The sequence below is a fragment of the Myotis myotis genome, unplaced genomic scaffold (assembly GCF_014108235.1).
Source record: "Myotis myotis isolate mMyoMyo1 unplaced genomic scaffold, mMyoMyo1.p scaffold_m19_p_4, whole genome shotgun sequence".
NCBI lineage: Eukaryota > Metazoa > Chordata > Mammalia > Chiroptera > Vespertilionidae > Myotis > Myotis myotis.
In genome coordinates, this window is record NW_023416346.1 from 5338524 (window position 1) to 5357495 (window position 18972).

The 18972-nt window shown below is 42.4% G+C and overlaps 1 protein-coding gene across 2 annotated transcripts in view; it reads right to left on the reverse strand.

The window, feature by feature from the left end:
• SLC9A7 (solute carrier family 9 member A7) overlaps positions 1–18972 on the reverse strand; it is a 117578-nt gene that overhangs the window by 52099 nt on the left and 46507 nt on the right. For both annotated transcript variants that reach the window (XM_036304355.1, XM_036304356.1), the window contains exons 2-5: positions 7755–7954; positions 5759–5836; positions 3027–3103; positions 943–1055 (exon numbers count right to left, since the gene is read on the reverse strand). In XM_036304355.1, the coding sequence (XP_036160248.1) occupies positions 943–1055; positions 3027–3103; positions 5759–5836; positions 7755–7954 (468 nt within the window). The remainder of the gene's footprint in view (positions 1–942; positions 1056–3026; positions 3104–5758; positions 5837–7754; positions 7955–18972) is intronic.

An 18972-nucleotide genomic window follows, 5' to 3' on the forward strand; every position in this document is an offset into this window, starting at 1 on the left:
TTTTGAGCTGCAGGGGAGGAAAGACATATAATAAGAACTGGTATAACTCCTAAGAATTGGTTTAACTAATTCTAGACTTGAAAAATACAAGGTAAGAAATTTATGTATAAGAACTACATCACAATGTGAAATCATGCAGGAACATTGCACGAAAGGAGTTTACAAATTAAATTACATTCACTACAGGTATCGTGTACATTTCACGAAGAATAACTGTTATTTAAACCAAATGATATGTTTCCTGAAAGGCAAAAGCACAGCACTGAAAAAGAAGGTAGTCTATGTATAAAAATTATGAACAAATTGGACATTCTCAAATGAAAGACAAAAAGGTAATGCAGGTGAAAGCAACCCAAGTGTCCATTGGCAGATGGACGGCTAAACAAAATCCATATAATGGAATATTATTTGGGCTTTAAAAGGAAAGAAATTCTGGTACATGCTATAACATGAATGAACCTTGAAGATGTTATGCGAAGCGAAATAAGCCAGTCACAAAAAGACAAATACTGTATGATTCCACGTATATGAGGTACTTAGAGAAGTCAAACTCACAGAAACAGAAAGTAGAATGGTGGTTTGCCAGGGACTGGGGGAGGAGGAAATGGGAAGTTGTTTAATGGGAAGTTTTGAGTTTCAGTTTTACAAGATGAGAAAGTTCTGGAGGTTGGTTAGACAACAATGTGAATACACTTAACACTACTGAATTGTACACTTAAAAATAGTTAAAATGGTATATTTTGTTCTGTGTTTTATCATAATTAATTGTAATAATAACAATAAGGAAAAGTCATCTCTGTTAGACCACTTAGTGGTCTCTGCCTCCACCATTCCACATTAATACTACAGTCTCCCTACTGCAACAAAAGTTCATGATTACTCTGAACTTTTTAAGATTTAATTAACGAAATGTCATAATGAAAATGCCAACTATGCAAATACCTGGGTCAGTGGCAGAGATAATTGCTCCAAAAAAGAGACAATCTGTGTAGTAAAATTTATCCGAAAGCTGTCCCACCATCTTCATGAGCTTCACCACACCATACATGAGATTTCTGTACGGAGGGAAGGCAAACTATGTCAGAGAGAAAATTAAAGAGAACTCTCCTAAATGAGTAACCGAGCAAATATGCAAGCAGAGTAGTACTAGAATATTGTACTGCAAGAGTCATGAAAACATCAGGCAGCTGCTGTGGTTGGACACTTACCAGGAACATGTGCAATACGACTTTGGCACCAAGTAATTATTTGCAGTTAATGTCATCTTGCTGAAACATTTGAACATCCCATTTGTTAAAGTTGTGCTTATTTACAACTATAAAGTATGCTCCTCAATTAGCAACAAAGGCATCTTAAGCAATTGAGTAATAGAGAAGAAAGAAAGAGAAAGAACCCTGCATAATATGTAATAAATTGCCATAAAACTCACAGGATTCTAAGATAGTATGTTTAAAGTCATGGAAATGAGTGGACTGGATGAAGCTGGAGAGGAAAAAAATGGGTTAGCTACAAAGATTCAAGTGATCAATCTTTTCTGCCAAGAATTATTTCAAAGAAGGGAAAAGAGGCACAACTCTCTAAATATCCAATTAAAATATCAGTGTACCCATTGGCATATCTGGCATTCCATTCGTTGCATGGGTTTGGCAGGCCAGCAGGAGCCCTCCTTATGCTACAGAATGTGCGACCCAAAAGGGACCACCAAGTTCAGTATTACATTTCCTACAGGACAGCTTACAAATTAGGATGAGTGAGGAGTGTTAAAAGGCCTAGTTCTCGTGTTCTCTCTCTCTCTCTCTCTCTCTCTCTCTCTCTCTCTCTCTCTCTCTCTCTCTCTCTCTCTCTGTGTGTGTGTGTGTGTGTGTGTGTAATGGCAGCAGCTGCAGGAGTTACAGGAATAAAAATAACCACAGAATAGGCTCATTGTACCATAAAGCCAATACTCTGATAATAAAATTCTTGATAGTCGGAACCATGCCCTTGCTTGTCTTTGTATCCTGGGTGCCTAGAACAAGCAGACTAACTAAGCTAGGAGCTCAAGAACTATTTGCAGAATTTAATCCTTTTGAGAATAAGTAAGTATAACTTAATGTTTGCTTACTTTGTGCCAGGACTGTTCCAGAAACTTGAACAGTTCTATTTCAACTTATAGTAACTCTGTGATACAGACTGGATTTGCCCTTTGTTGCTTACCAAAGGCTTCTTTCATCAACCTTTTCAATATTTCCTGAAACCACACCTTTCTCTTTATTTCCTTCTACCGCAAGCTTAGACATGGTTACTAGACTTCTCTGCAGCTTTTCCTCCCTCTTGCCTCCCATCATCACCAATGTTTGTTTTCTGAGCACTTCCTTATTTTGTGGCATTGTAAGATTCTCCATCCTTCTCTTGTATATTTGCTGCCTCAGCCCTAGAATCAGCCATTTCTGCAAAGGGCCCTGATTCTTTTTATTGAAGAATGATATTAGAAACCAAGATCTGGAGACTAGGTATAATTTTATTCCATTTTAATGAATCTTAATTTTAATAGCCACATTTGGCTAATAGCCACCACACTGGAAATGTGGCTTTAGACCTTATATACCATTATCATAAATGTCAAAATACTGGACTCTGGTGATTGCCAGCGGCTGGGTGGTGGGGAAATGGGGAGATGTTGCTCAAGGGTACAAACTTCCAGTAATAAGGTGAATAAGTTTGGGGATCTAATGTACAGCATGGTGATTATAGATCATAACGCTGTAACATATACTTGAATGTTGATAAGAGAGTAGGTCTCAAATGTTCTCACCACAAAAAAAGGTAACTGTGACAGGATGGAGGTGTTAGCTAATGCTTTGCTGGTAATCATTCTGCACTTTATAAATATATAAAATCAACAATTTATACATCTTAAACTTACAAAATGTTATGTGTCAATTATATCTCAATTAAGCTGGGGGGAAAGACTGGACTCTGTGGACCCACGTAGAACTCATCTCTTTGGAAAATGTGTTAATTAGGTTACATGGCAAAGAGTCCCTTACCCGATAATGAAGCAGGAAACAGCAGTCCCCAAAAAGGCATAGGCCAGAATAGACCCAAGATTTCTGAAAAAGTGTCTCTGAATAAAACAGAAAAGCAGGAATCACATTGTGATTTTTGACAGTAAGCATTAGAAACACATTAAAAGTCCCTAAAAAGTGAAACTTTACTTATTGCTTCCGTTATATCAAGTCATAATGAAAATTAATCCTGAATTTGCCCTTGAACATCATGGTTTTAAAATATCCTTTGTCTTACCAATCACTGATCAAGCAAGCAAAGTCATAGTAAATTTCAGACAAAACCACTGCAACTAGTTATATTAAATTACATTGTGTGTGTCTGTGCGCACACATGTGCATGTGTATAAGCAGACCAATTATTTTAATAAATTTAACCCAAACCATTTTACTCTAGTGATTCAGTTATTCACTTCCAGTTCTGGCAGAACCTTAGAAGATCATTACAGATATAAGTTTGAAACTAATAAAGCATGAAAGTGCCACCTAAGGAGCTTTCTGCTTGATTCAGTATCAGAAAACAGAATGTCCTAAGTATCAGCTCATGGCATCTGTGGTGTCTCCTGATGTTCATCTGGATTAATCTTTAGAGCCTGGAAAGGATAGATGTGAAGAAATGAGAAACAACTAATTGTAGTTAAAATGGGCAAGTTTTTGCTCTAGCCAGTTTTCTCAGTGGTTAGAGAGTCAGCCCACAGACTGAAGGGTCACAACCTCGATTACAGGTTCCATCCCAGGCCCCGGTCAGGGCATGTGCAGGAAGGAACCGATGGATGTGTCTCTCTCATATCAATGTTTCTCTCTCTGTCTCTCTCCCTCCCTTCAAAAATCCTCAGGTGAGGATTTTTTTTAAAAGGATGGGCAAGTTGATAGATATGTTCATATACTTACATGGGTACAAGATATAGCAATTATTCAGAAAGGGGTGGCAAAGCTGTAATTCTCTTAATGTCTCTGTACATTTATTGGCTTCCTTAAAACACACGCGCGCACATGCGCGCATACACACACACACACACACACACACACATACACACACACACACTGTACTTCTCATTACGCCTGTGGAATATTTTGATGGGGAAAATCCATGTTCTTGCGATCCTGAGCCATGGCTCTTACTCTTCAAGGCATAAATTATTTTCATTGGACAATCAGAACTACTTAACAAAAACAGATGAACAAAATCCCTCCAAACACCCTAATTAAACAGGGGCCAGGAACACTTTATCTTAAAATTTAAAGAGGCAGGAGAGTTCAGGCATGACAGCCGAGCAACATCAGAGACAGACAAGACACAAGAACTCAGCCTGGATCGAGAATCCACCATGAAGTATAGCCACACAAAAGGCTGCGGGCATCCTCTAGCCTGTGTTCCAGACAGAGGATCTGAGGACTTGGCTTTGGTCTTCCCCAATGCTTGCCTCTCTTTGAGGCAGAAGAAGGTGTCAAGGAATGCCTACTGTCCTTAAACCACTGCTCAGAAGAGAAGCCTTCAAAGACTTGACATACCACAGTTACCAAATGAGGGTGCTGCCTGAATATATTATGGACAGATGATGTTTGCCTCTTAAACTAGTCATTTTATTGCATGGGTAGATTCATGTAAGCACCACTGCCATCAAAACACAGAACTGTTGTATCATCAGAAAAATCTCCCTTATACTCTCCCTTCATAGTCACATACATCCCCTCTCACTCCCACATCCCTAATCCCTGGAAACCACTAATCTGTTCTCCATCCCTATAATTTTGTTATTTCTAGAATGCTACAGAAATGATATCATACAGTATGTGACCTTTTGTGATTTGATTTTTTTTTCACTCAGCATAATGCCTTTGAGATCCATACAGAGTGCTGTATATATCAATAGTTTTGCTGCATTTTATTGGTAAGTAGTATCCTATGGTATGGATGTTCATTTAACCATCCACTTACTGTAGGACATTTTAGTTGTTTCCAGTTTGAGGCTATTACAATAAAGTTGCTATGAATAATCACATACAGGTTTTTGTGTGAATATAAGTTTTCATTTCTCTGGGATAAATCCTCAGGAATAAAATTGCTGGGTCCTATGGGAATTTCAACTTCAGTTTTATAAGAAACTGAGGAACTGTTTTTCAGAACGACTCTGCCATTTTCCATTCCCACTGGCAATGTATGACAGTTCCAGATTTTAAAACAAAAATGAATCACTGATGATGAGTCAACTATAGTCTCTGAGTGGGTACAGAACACAGTAATAAGCAATCTGGGAGAAGTAAAAAACTAGAAAATTATGCAGGTGAATTAACACAGAGATCCCCATACTTTAAGAAATACTGGCAAAAAATCATACTCCTTACATAATTTAAAGCCTTTCTACCTATCAAGAGAAACTAAAGCTTTAAACCAAGCAATAACATTATTAAAAGGTCAACCAGCAAGAAATCTGTTTGTCGTGGGAATTCTTTCCATAGTTTCCATAAGGTAATTGGTACAGGTACAGCAGACCCACTTTGTGGCATTACCTTATAAACCACACACACGTGTACTATTATGAGCAATAGTTTGGAATGTGTTTACAGTATGATATATTTCATTTTTCAACTATACAAAGCTTTTGTTTTTATGATCATTTGCCCCAAGAATGTCATTATGTTGTTATCTGTGGATAATTTATGACTATTTTTAAGCTTGAAAAAAAAAAGAAATACTGGCAAAAATCTCTTACCTTCTTCAAACTGTATCCAGCATGGAAAATAATTGGAGGCAGCAGAATGTTGAAAAAGACCTCTGGGTCAAACGTTACCTAAAAGTTTAAAAGGAAAAAAGCCCATTTTTAGGTTAATACCAATTGGTGCTATGATGTTTGCTTGAGATTTTAAGCCACTGGCTAAAGGGTGAATAGTTAAAGCCCGTGACATAAATGTGGAAAAGCATGAGCTCATCACAGAAGAGAAGCCACAGCTCCCCTGTGGGCTGACGTGTTCTTGTCCACATAGCACTTCTGAGTTCTACTCTTGCTCTGCTGTTTAATACATACTACTATACGATAGTACAGTGCAATTTTGAGACCTCAGACAAAGCTTTTGGTCAACGTGTTTCAACAAGAAAGAAAACAGCTTGATTTTTAGCAAACCTTTATGAAGGCTCAACTGCAATAAAAGATGCAGTCATCATTCTTATTAATTTTCTGGATCCTCTCACAGAATCATTTATAGACATAATGCTACCAAATTTAAGTCTCTTTTGAGTGGCCAGCCTTCTGTGACACATGATGTGGCCTAGATCAAAGTCTCCAGCGATGCTAATGGTTTCCTAAACATCAACATAAATTCAGCAGTTCTAAGGGGACTAACATTACCTGTAGGTTTGATACAGGGAAATCATTGTGAAATTATTAGACATCAAAGTCTTATCACATCCAGAAAACATAACCATTCTATAAACTTCCTAACTCTTTAAATAAAAAATTTGTTCATTTTAGTAGATCATTTGTCTCTTATTTCAATTAATTATTAAATCATTATAATTATTAAAACCAAAGTTAGCATTTCTCTTTAGAAACAGGAAATGTTAACCAGTCTAATTACAAAGAGAATGGTTCTCTCGAAATTATGTTTTATTCTATCTTCTTGCTGAAGGTAAGAATAGTCTGAAAAGCAGGGACTGTCCAAGTGAGAAGGGGATTTGGACAATACCTATGCAGTATCTAGGGCCAAAGAGAGTGGCACTTGCTGGAAGTCACCACACCCAGTAATGCATGAAGCAGCACAAGGGTTTCTTGACTCCCACACCATCCCATGCAGGCTTATGAAGGGTTGAAAGAAAAGAGTGCATTAGAACTGCCACTTGGGACAAGGAGAAGATGGGCATATTGAATGCTCCAGGTTGAGAATAATTTTCTTTAAGGATTAGGGTAGATCTGGAGATCAATAACAATTTAATTTTTGGAGCACAGGCTATACTCTGTGTTTGACTGCAAGCCTTCACACACATTAATTAGCCTTATTCCATATTACAAGGAGCTCCCACGAGTTGTATCTCCCAGACTTTATCCAGAAGCCTTCCTGCTGATAAGCCCAGGTCTATAAGGTACTAGAATATATGAGGATAAATACACATCTTTTGCTTACGCTGAAAATCACCCAAGTAAGGAGATACAGAATCCTTTTTCCTGTGGAGTATTTTAGCTAGCCCCAACATCAAATGAAAACCAATGTTTGGATTCAAATTCTAAGAAATATCCTTCCTCTGAAGAATAAGCCATTGGCATCAATCACTAATGAGAGGGAATTCTCAATCAATATTTATAGGATATGGCCAAAGAATCATGAAGAACTAAGAATTATACTTCTGAATTCTGAATAAACAAGCTGAAAGTGAAACCATTCTTAAGAAAGGAACAACCTCATCCCTAAACCATAGTAAAAGACATAGTAAAGAAAAGATGGGGATTGGAGAGACAAGCTGAATGGGGATGTACAAACCCACCACACCCATCAGTGTCCCAAGTCAGCCACTGAACCTCGCAAAGCTGAAAGGCTCAAGTTCAAATATGGTTCTTTCTTCTCTTCATTATAACCCCAAAGCTTCCCAGGAAAATGGAGAGGCAGGGATGCCACCTATGCTCCAGGAGTTTAAAAGGGTTTCTCTCCATAAGATCAAGACAAAACTGGAAGTCAAAAACCACGTCAGACAACAACCACTGAGTGTCCCCCGCTCACCTTCCTCAGCATGTCATTCTGCTCTACACTGTTGAGCTTGCCGGGGCTGATTTCTCCTTTCAGGGTGTATTCAAAGAACTTCCCACTGACATTGACTAATAATGTGCTGAAGGCCCTGTCTTCCTGAGTGCAGCTGAGGGACTTGTCATGGCCACTGGTGGCAGGGGTGCCGTACCTCAGGATCACCCCGACGATGAGCCCTGAAACAGAGTGGGGAAAAAAACACACATGAGGCCTGTGAAAGGACAGAGAATGCATGGAAATGATGGCATGGGTGATTTACGACAACTAAGCAACTCAGAAGTCATCTTAAAGCTCAGGCACCGGGTATGTATTTTAGGAGCAACTGCACAATCCTTTAAAAGGGTTAACCATCCCTCAGCCACCAGGAGGACAAGGTAGGACAGTATCTTTCATGGTTATTATGGCGATGAGTACTTTTTAACAACTGATCGCATGTCATTTCTCAGGCTTTTAGTGAAGGAAGATGGGATAATAAGAAGCAATTTTTTTTTTTCTGCCAAGGGTAGAACCTCTGAGCTCTTTGATTTGCACCAGCAACAGCCCTCAGGCCAGTCCAGCTGCCATCTGCCAACAAGGACCGGGCTGCACTGTAGGAATTTCTAGTTGTAACAAATACAATATGCTTTGCCACGTACCAGAGGAAGAAGATAAAAAGAAATGTTTTGTTTAGGTCATTTCAAGGACTAGGTATCATGGAAAAAGTAATTACATCCCTTGGGAAGCTAAACACCACAGTGCACATTTTTGCAGTTATGATCCAGGGACTATGCACTATGCAGTCAACTTCCAGGGCTTGTGGCTATGATACAGATAACATAATGACCTGCAAGTCTTTAAGTCTCATTTCTCCTTAGTAAGGTTTTTCCACTAGGAATCCCCACACACACACACACACAATAAAGTCGTATATAAGCATTCAATTCCATGAGTGAGAAAGGAATGTTGTTCCCCTGATCTTGGACATGAGTCACACATGCCCAAGGAAAAGTGAGTGAAATGTGGAAAAAAAACTCACACACCACAAATAACCACCACTTTCTACATTTCTCTCTTAGGAGGAAAAATTCAGACATCTCTCTATATTCAGTTCTTTGCTAGCAATAATAAAAAGATAGAATGGTAAAATGTTCCCCTATGCCATTTTGTCATTGAAGGAGAAAGTTACATGAGAAAAAGGTAAGCGATGTTTGCATATTCTATGTATATATTTATAATGTCTCTTATCACCAAGATATATGAGAATTCACAAGGCATTGTTGAATAAACAATATACAAAATCTAGGAAAACCTTAGAGTTTTAAGCCAAATTCTGCCTCAGTATTACATCATCATCATCATCATCATTATTGACCTGTATTAATAGATACTTGCAGTTTGCTGCCTTTTGTGAAAAAAAAACAAGTTGTAAAATTGTATTCGTATTAAAAATCAGGTTCTTAATAATATCAACTTAACATGAAATAATTTTAAAACCTTTAAAAGAATATAAAATACACCAGACTTTTTAAACAACATGTTGGTCAATACCAAAAGGAGTTGTCATTAGAGAAAAACAATAAAAACCCCATAATGCATGGATTTAAAAAGCTGTGGTACATCTACACAATGGAATACTATGCAGCTGTAAAAAAGAAGGTATCTTACCCTTTGAGACAGCTTGGAGGGATCTGGAGAATATTATGCTAAGCGAAATAAGTCAGTCAGAGAAAGACAAGAATCATGTGATATCACTTATATGTGGAATGTAATGAACAAAATAAACTGATGAACAAAATAGATCCAGAGACACAGAAACATGGAACAGCCTGATGAATCTCAGAGGGAAGGCAGGGATAAATGCATGGGTGCAAAGAGATTAACCAAAGAATTTGTATGCATATATATGCCGAAGCCGGTTTGGCTCAGTGGATAGAGCATCAGCCTGCGGACTGAGAGGTCCCGGGTTCGATTCCGGTCGGGGGCATGTGCCTGGGTTGCGGGCACATCCCTGGTGAGGGATGTGCAGGGGGCAGCTGATTGATGTTTCTCTCTCATCGATGTTTCTAACTCTCTCTATCTCTCTCCCTTCCTCTCTGTGAAAAATCAATAAAATATATATATATATAAAAAGAATTTGTATGCATATATGCATAACCCATGGACACAGACAATAGGATGGTGAAGGCCTGAGGGGGGTTGTGGGAGTGGGAGGGAGGGGGCAATGGGGAAGAAGGGAGTATCTGTAATACTTTCAATAATAAAGGTAAATTTTTTAAAAAGAAGATAGTGAATTCCAAAGCTGCAAAAATTCAAGACTTTCTCAATTTAAAAAAACTCAATACTGTTTTGACTCCTGGGTATGAATTACACATGGTCTGAATTAGTCTGTAGCTTGCTTTTCTTCACTCCACAATATGCTTGTGAGCATCATCCATATTGACACGTGGCTTTGATTCACGTGGTCTCAGCACTGCGCTGCACTTCAACATGTAGATATCTTTTCCTTCTGCTTCTCTATCCCAACTTCCCGAACAATTACTTCCGATTATTCATCCTTTGGTCCACCAATTCTCTCTTCAATACTTTACCCTACTGGTTGAGTTTGTAATTTCAATGATTAATTTCTTGAAATTATATTGGGTTCTTTCCCTAATATGCCTGGCTTTTTGTTTGTTAACTGAACCTGAAGTAAGAGGTGAATATATTTACAACCCTCAGCTCCACTCTCTGTGGCTGCAGCTGACTTATTCCCATGTACTTCACGGGATGGATAACAACATTATTATGAAAGGCCTAAATGTCCCTTCCAAAGGGTACTGGCTCAATAAATTGTGGTCCCCTCACATAACAGAGTCTGTAGCCATTATATTAAAAAGAATACAGCAACACTACTTCCAATACATTAAGTGGGGGAAAAAGCAAGGTGCAGAACCAGTTGTACAGCATTTACCTTTTGCCTGGGGATAAAAAGAAAATCGATCTCAGGTTTATAAATGCCGCAAAACTCTGTGAAAAGATTTACCCAAGAAAGTGTAACAGTGGCTGTCTCTAGGGAGAGGACTTTCATGGCTGGGGGTCAGAGGAAAGACAGGACTTAATTTTCATTGTTGAGCCATTTTAGTTCTACACCATCCTATTAAAAATAAAACTGATAGCCCAAGAGCTGCCTCGAACAGACTGTGAAACTACAGCAGGGAGGCCGGGGAGGGTGGGAGGGCAGGAGTGGGGTGGGTAAGAAATCAACCGAAGGACTTGTATGCATGCATATAAGCATAACCAATGGACATAAGACACTGGGGGGTAGGGGAGGCCAGGGGATTGTCAAGGGAGGGGGGGGGAAAGGACACATATGTAATACCCTTTGTAATACTTTAAGCAATAAAAAAAAATAAAAAAAATAAAAACAAAAAAAACTGATAGCCCAGCCGGTGTGGCTCCATGGTTGAGCATCAACCTATGAATCAGGAGGTCACAGTTGGATACCTGGTCAAAGGCACATGCCTGGGTTACAGGCTCGATCCCCAATGGGGGGCATGCAGGAAGCAGCTGATCCATGATTCTCTCATCATTGATGTTTCTATCTCTCTCTCCCTCTCCCTTCCTCTCTGAAATCAATAAACATATGCTTTATAAAAAATTTTTTTAAAAAAACTGATAGCTAAGTACTGAAGCCAGGTCACTTCCTACCTCCCTGCTCTTGCTACTCACTGTCAGGTCTGTCTCCCAGTCTCTACTCTCTCTCCTGCTCCCGCCTCTACCCCCAAAATCAACCTGGTCGGTTCCTATTCACCTGCAGTACTCAGCTGAGTCATTGAACCACTCCTTTGTCATTTAATCACTCCTTCCTCTGTGCTGTCAGGGCCCACACAACTGTTATTGTGTGTCCTCCCCACGAGATTGCAGGCTCCACTGGCCCCAGCACAATGTCTGGAACATGCTCATTACTCAATTAATGGTTGCTGAATGAAATCATGAAAATAAAAAAACTATAATCCAACTACAAATCATATTAACAGATTATACTCATATGGAAGTGTTAGTTCTCTAACTTGTGAACATAATGCCTTCCCCCTCCCCATTTATGTCTGGGTTTTGGCAGGCAAGAAAACAGTATCTGGAAAGATCAGAGCTTTGTGTTTTTGATGCAATTCGTTTGAGTCATGAAACTGGTGTCTGCGAAGTATCCAAAGTCAATAATCAGAGTCAACATTTATGACATGAAAAGAAACACACCATATACCCAGCAAAACCTTTTACATGTCTATGAGGACAGAATACAATATAATTGCTCACTGGTTTTAACTCAGCTCAGCTCAGCTCAAAATCATATCATATTTAACAGCCTACTTGATAAAACAAAGCACAGGGTGGAGAAGCTATAATCCAAAATCTGTTGTTAATCTCTCTAAGTCCACAAGTTGGTACCAAACACATTTACTTTTTTTTATTGTTTTATTGCTTACAGTATTACAAAGGGTATTACTTATGTGTCCTTTTTTTTCCTCACCCTTGACAATCCCCTGGCCTCCCCTACCCCCCAGTGTCTGTGTCCATTGGTTATACTTATATGCATGCATACAAGTCCTTCGGTTGATCTCTTACCCCCCTCCCTCCTGCCCCCCAACCCTCCCCGGCCTTCCCGCTGCAGTTTGACAATCTGTTCGAGGCAGCTCTGCCTCTGTATCCATTATTGTTCCTAAGTTTATAATGGTCTCTATTATCCATGAATGAGTGAGATCATGTGGCATTTTTCCTTCATTGACTGGCTTATTTCACTTAGCATAATGCTCTCCAGTTCATTTACTCTGCCTTGCAGGAGGGGAGGGCTCTTAGCTGCCTGCTGAGGAGACTGTGCTGGCCAGGTCACAGCACCTGCCCTGAGCTTCCATACAAACACCCCTGCCCTTCCAGGGAACACGTAAGTAACAAAAAAGCCAGTCAAATCGTGACAAGCACCACAAAACAGAGGCATAAAAAGATGGCATAGCCCAGCTGGCATGGCTCAGTGGTTGAGAGTCGACCTAGGAACCAGGAGGTCACGGTTGACTCCCAGTCAGGGCACATGCCCAGGTTGCAGGCTTGATCCCCAGAGGGGCGTGTGCAGGAGGCAGCCAATCAATGATTCTCTCTCAGCATTGGCCTTTCAATCTCTCTCTCCCTCTCCCTTCCTCTCTGAAATCAGTATATATATAATCAATATATATATGGTGGCATAGTCCAGCCAGAGTGCCTCCTTTGTTGAGAATTGTCCCCTGCACTGAAGGGTTGCTGGTTCCATTCTGGGTCAGGGCACAAGCCTGGTTTTCAGGTTTGAGCCCCTGTCAGGGTGAATGCTGAAGGCAACTTATTGGTTTCTTGCTTGCTCTCACTCTCTGTGTCTCTTTCTCTCTCTGTCTTTTTCTCTTTCCTCCCTCCCTCCCTCTCTCCATGCCTCTCTCTAAGCATGTTCTTGGGTGAGGATTAAAACTGTAAAACATTTGAAAAGGTGCCATAGTGAAGAAGAGAATGAATAATTTTTCAAGTGAAAAAGTAGCTGAAGAAAACTTCACAGAAAAGGTGACTCCTCAGTTGTGTCTTTCAAGATGAGTCAGACTTATGGATGAAAGCAGAGGGGGTGTGAATTATATTTCAGATAAAGCTGTCAGCATGAGGTGGGAAAGTGAGCATTCACCACAGCAGCGTGGCTGGAGCATGCCCCATGTTGGGAGTAAGGGGGAGGGTGGAGACCAAGTGTCAAGGAGCAAGGCTGATACAGGGAAGATGATGAGCCATCTCTTTAAGCCAAGCTCCTGAGAGCAGATCTTTCCCACAGGAAACAAGAGGTCACAGAGACTCCTGGGCTAAGAAGGAACATAATCAGGCCTAATTTTTAATTAATTTATTTTTTTTAAAAAATCGAGACCACAACCCAGGCATGTGCCCTTGACCGAAATTGAACATGGGATCATTTAGTCTGTAGGCTGACACTCTATCCACTGAGCCAAATGGCTAGGGCAGGCCTGACTTTTAGAAGATTATACTATAGGAGCAGTACAGAGAATTAATTGCAGGAGAGAGAGGCTACTAGTACAAGAACTTTATCAAGCTTTCCTAAAAGCATCATGCCTCTCAGGAGAAAAAAAGTCAAAATTATTCTTCCAATTAAATAGATCTCTACATTATCTATTGTGGATAAAAAAAAGGTTTCTAGGGAAAGTGACGTCACAGCATCTGATCATAAATTCCTAACTGTGCAGGCCATGATGTATAGTTATGTCCCAGACACATAACTTTGTTAGTAAAAGGTTTATCTTTGCCTTAAGCCAGGCCTGTCCATTGTTTCCATGTATCTACGTTAATATGCCTCTGAAATGCCTCTTTTTTGAAGCTAACCATCCTCAAGAGAGCGTCTAATTTTGTTAACAATCCTGTAATCCAATCCCCACCTTGCTTTCTCCCACCTCCGTGTAATCTTCCTTACTTCCCTCAATTTCAAATGTGCAAAAGAAATTGTAAAACTCATTCTTGGAAGCACTTGAGATCTTGCTTCCTGGCAACGTTGTAAGTTTGGCTCAAATAAATTTTTCTAAAAATTCTCTGTGGGTTTCTTACATCAGCATGATCTTCTTCCACCTCTTTCTTTTGTTCAAGCACTGGTTATAATTCAGGTTCACACAACTAGAACTCAGCATGCTCTGATAAGTTACTCAATCAAACCTGCAGATTAAGACAGATTAACCAAATGGGGTTGCAGGGACCTTATTTGCATTCTAAATCAAACTAAAAAAAGTCAGTTGGGGAAATGTGAACTCACTGGACATTTTAACAAATACAGTGTGTCCAGAAAATGTATACACACTTTGAATAATTATTAATTCCAATGGTTTAAATCTGAAAACAAACAAACAATGGAATTAATTATTCAAAGCGTATATACAGTTTTTGGGACACCCTTTATTATGAAATTGCTATTATTGTTAAGGAGTAATCATGTATTATGGCTATAATTTTCAAAGATTCCTGATCTTTTGCAGATAAATACTGAAATATCTCTATATATAAAAGCCTAAGCAACTGTTACGACCGAACGACTGGAATGACCAGAATGTCCTGTCTACCAGTCGCTATGATGTGCACTGATCACCAGGGGGCAGATACTCAAAGCAGGAGCTGCCCCCTGGTGGTCAGTGTGCTCCCACAGCAGGAGGGCTGCTCAGCCAGAAGCTGGGCTCACCGCTGGCAAGCACAGCTGCCACAATGGGAGCCTCTCCTGCCTCCATGGCAACGCTACCAAGCGGTGGTGGCGGCAGGCGCAGCGGGGCCAGGATGAGCAACAGTGGAGCTGCACCAGGCCCCAGCTGCGGCTCCTCCCTGGCCGCCTGCAGCTTCAGCACTGCTACATCCCTCAGGGGGATGTTGGACTGCTGGTTTTGGACCAATCCCTGTAGGCGAGGGGTCCCGGATTGCGAGAGGGCACAGGCCAGGCTGAGGGACCCCACCCATGCACGAATCCATGCAACTGGGCCTCTAGTTTACAAATAAAATTTGAGGTTTTGTGTCATGGGAAGCGGTAGCTGTGGCAGGTACAGGTAAAGCAAGATTGACTATAAGCTGGTAATTAACAAAGCTGGGTAATGGGTACATGGAGTTTGATTTATTATACTTCTGTGTGTGTGTGTTTCATACCACAAGCAATTCTCCGACACCAGCTGGGTATCCTACAATTCAACTCAATTCTGATACTTACCTGGAGACAACTTCAGATCCCACAAATTAAGGGCTCAGGCCCACAAGATTGTCCATCTCACGCCACCCTCGACTTCAGAAGCCAATCACAAATCCAGATTGTCAACTGTGTTTCTGACCAACCAGCTATAGATCAGAGGTCCCGAGAAGCCCTTCCTTGGGTTCAAGTAATTTGCTAGAATGACTCATAGGATTCAGAGACATTTTACTTAATAGATCACCAGTTTATTATAAAAGGATAAAACTAAGGAACAGCTAGATAGAAGAGATGCTTAGGGCATGGTATGGAGAAAGGGCATGAAGATTCCATGTCCTCTCTGAGCTCGACACTCCCAGGACGTCCACGTGTTCACCAACCTAGAAGCTCTACAACCTCATCATTTTGGGTTTTTATGGAGGCTTAATTACATAAGAATAAATGGTTAAATCATTGGCCATTGGTGGCCAAACTGAATTTCTAGCCTCTTTCCCTTCTCCAGAGGTCAGGGGGATGGGACTAAAAGTTCCAGTCCTCTAATCACACAGTTGGATCCCCTGGCAACAAGCCCCCATCCTGAGGTGCTTTCCAAAAGTCACCTCACTACATAAACTCATATGTGGTTGAAAGGGGACTGTTATGAATATTAAGACACCTTTATTGCTCTTATCAAGGGAATTGCAAACCTTGTCACAGAATTTTCAAATCTGTGACCAAATACATATTTCTCAGGAAAATGTGAAATGAGACAATATCACAATACTATTGTCTCAACTTATGTCTTTGAAATTTTCCATAATAAAAAACTTTCTTAAAGACATTCATCCAGCCCAACCAGTGTGACTCAGTAGTTTAATATTGATTCCCTGTCAGGGCACATGCCCAGGTTGTGGGCTCGATCCTCAGTAGGGGGCGTGGAGGAGGAAGCCGATCAATGATTCTCATCATTGATATTTCTATCTCCCCCTATCCATTCCTCTCTGAAATCAATAAAAATCCTATCTAATAAAAGAGAAAGATGGTAATTAGCATACGACCACTACCCTTCCCATTGGCTAATCAGGGCAATATGCAAATTAACTGCCAGCCAAGATGGTGGCTGGCAGCCAGGCAGCTGGAAGCAAACATGAGGCTTGCTTGCTTCAGTGACAGAGGACTCCAACGTTCCCTGCCTGCTGCTGCCAGCCTCTGAGCTGCAACTCTAAGCAACTATGTTACAAATATAGAAGCTAAACAAAACCCCAGAAACCTGCTTTAGTCCGCCGGGCTTCAGCCAGCAGGATTGCAACATTGTTTCAAATACAGAAGGTAAACAAAGGCCAGAAACCTGCTTTCAGCAGCAGAGGCCTAAGAGCTAGAGCCTCAGAGCTAAAGCTGGCCCAGAATAAAAAAGAAAAAAAGAAAAAAAGGAGTGGTTGGGAGCTTCAGTCACCCGCCAGCCTGAAAACAGCCCTCAGCCCCTCACCAAGACTGGCCAGGCACCCCAATGGGGACCCCCACCCTGAAGGGTGTGTGACCAGCTGCAAACAGCCATCATCCCCTCATTCAGGCTGGCCAGGCACCCCAGTGGGGACCCCCACCCTGATCCAGGACACCCTTCAGGGCAAACCAGCCGGCCCCCACCCTTTCACCAGGCCTCTATATAGTAAAAGGGTAATATGCCTCCCAGCACCAGGATCAGCATGACAGGGGGCAGCGCCCAAACCCCCTGATCGCCCTGCAGCTCTGTGTGTGACAGGGGGCAGGGCCACAACCTCCCTATCCACCCTGCTCTGTTCGTGACAGGGGAAGGCGCCCCAACCCCCTGATCAGCCCTGCTCTGTGCCTGATAAGGGGGAGCTCCCCAACCCCCTGATCGGCCCTGCTCTGTGTGTGACAGGGTGTGGCGCTCCAAACCCCCCCCCAACAGGCCCTGCTCTGTGTGTGATGGGGTAGAGCCATAACCTCCCCATCGGCCCTGCCCTGAGTGTGACAGGGTGCAGCGCCCCAACCCCCTGATCCGCCCTGCTCTGTGTGTGACAGGGGGCGGTACCCCAACTCCCCTATCGGCCCTACTCTGAGAGTGACAGGGGGGAGCTTCCCAACCCCCTGATGGGCCCTGCTCTGTGCGTGACAGGGTACGGAGCCCCAACCCCCCTGATGGGCCCTGCTCTGTGCGTGACAGGGGGTGGTGCCGCAACCTGCCCATCGACCCTGCCTTGAGTGTGACAGGGGGTGGTGCCCCAACCCCCCAATCGGCCCTACCCTGAGCGTGACTGAGGGTGGCATCACAACCTCCCGATCCGCACTGCTCTGTGCATGACAGGGGCGGCGCCCCAACTCCCCAGTCAGCCCTGCTCTGATCCTGACCAGGGGCTGCACCTAGGGATTGGGCCTGCCCTCTGCCACCTGGGAGCAGGCCAGAACCAGCAGGTCATTATCTCCCGAGGGGTCCCAGACTGTGAGAGGGCACAGGCCAGGCTGAGGGACCCCCCCTCTTCCCCCCGAGTGCACAAATTTTTGTGCACCAGGCCTCTAGTATATTATATAAAAAAGAAATTCCCATCTGTAAACTCTTTGGGAACCCCGATTAAGTTCAGGAGCCTTGCTTACATTGTTGACAATGGCCCCGGATGTCACTCTTCACAACAATCCCTACCTCACGCCCCACCCCACAGAGTCCACAGGAACCTGTGATCCAACTCTCAACATGAACCTCAGTCTTGAACTTACATGGAAAACCTTTCCTGAATCTGTGGGCGGCACCTGTCCTGACCCCCTGCTTTACGTCCAGACCTCGTCCTATATAGGCACCGACAGCCTCACCTGGCACAGGACCTCCTGCCCAGACATTGTGCAGGGCTTGCTGACCTAACCCTGTCCTGGCTCCATGGCTCTGACCCTCTACAGGAAGCCTTGCCTATAACAGTGCTGGATTCTGCAGAAACCTTTCCCTGACTTCCAACAGAAATCCGTAACTTGACTGGTTTCAGGGATCTCTGACCTGATCTTTCATAGGAACCCCTAAACTTGCCCTCTGGAAACACCCTCCTGACCCTGTATAGGAAGCCCTGATGTGACTCTCTCTGACAGCCTTGGTCTGGAAACCTTGCCCTCCCCTTGTACAGGAGCCACTGTCCTGACTGTGGCTAGTGGCTACCACATGAAACAGCATAGCTATGGGGAGTCTACAGAATCCTATAGCAGGCACTGGTATAGGCTTTTCAACCCTGCTCCCCTTTCTTCCTGACTCGCTCACTTTCCCAGACTCCCTTGCAATGACAGGTGGACATGTGACAGTTCTGATCAATGGAGTGAGCAAAGTGACATATACAACTTCCAGGCCTGGCCCATAGGAACCTCTCATGGACCCTCTTATGAGCCCTGGCTGGTGTTCTCAGTGGTTAGAGCATGGGCTTGTGCACTGAAGGGTCTCGGGTTTGATTCCCAGACAAGGGCATGCACCTGGGTTTAGGTTCGATCCCCAGCCCCAGTTGGAGCATATGCAGGCAGCTGCTGCACTGGCTTTTCTGG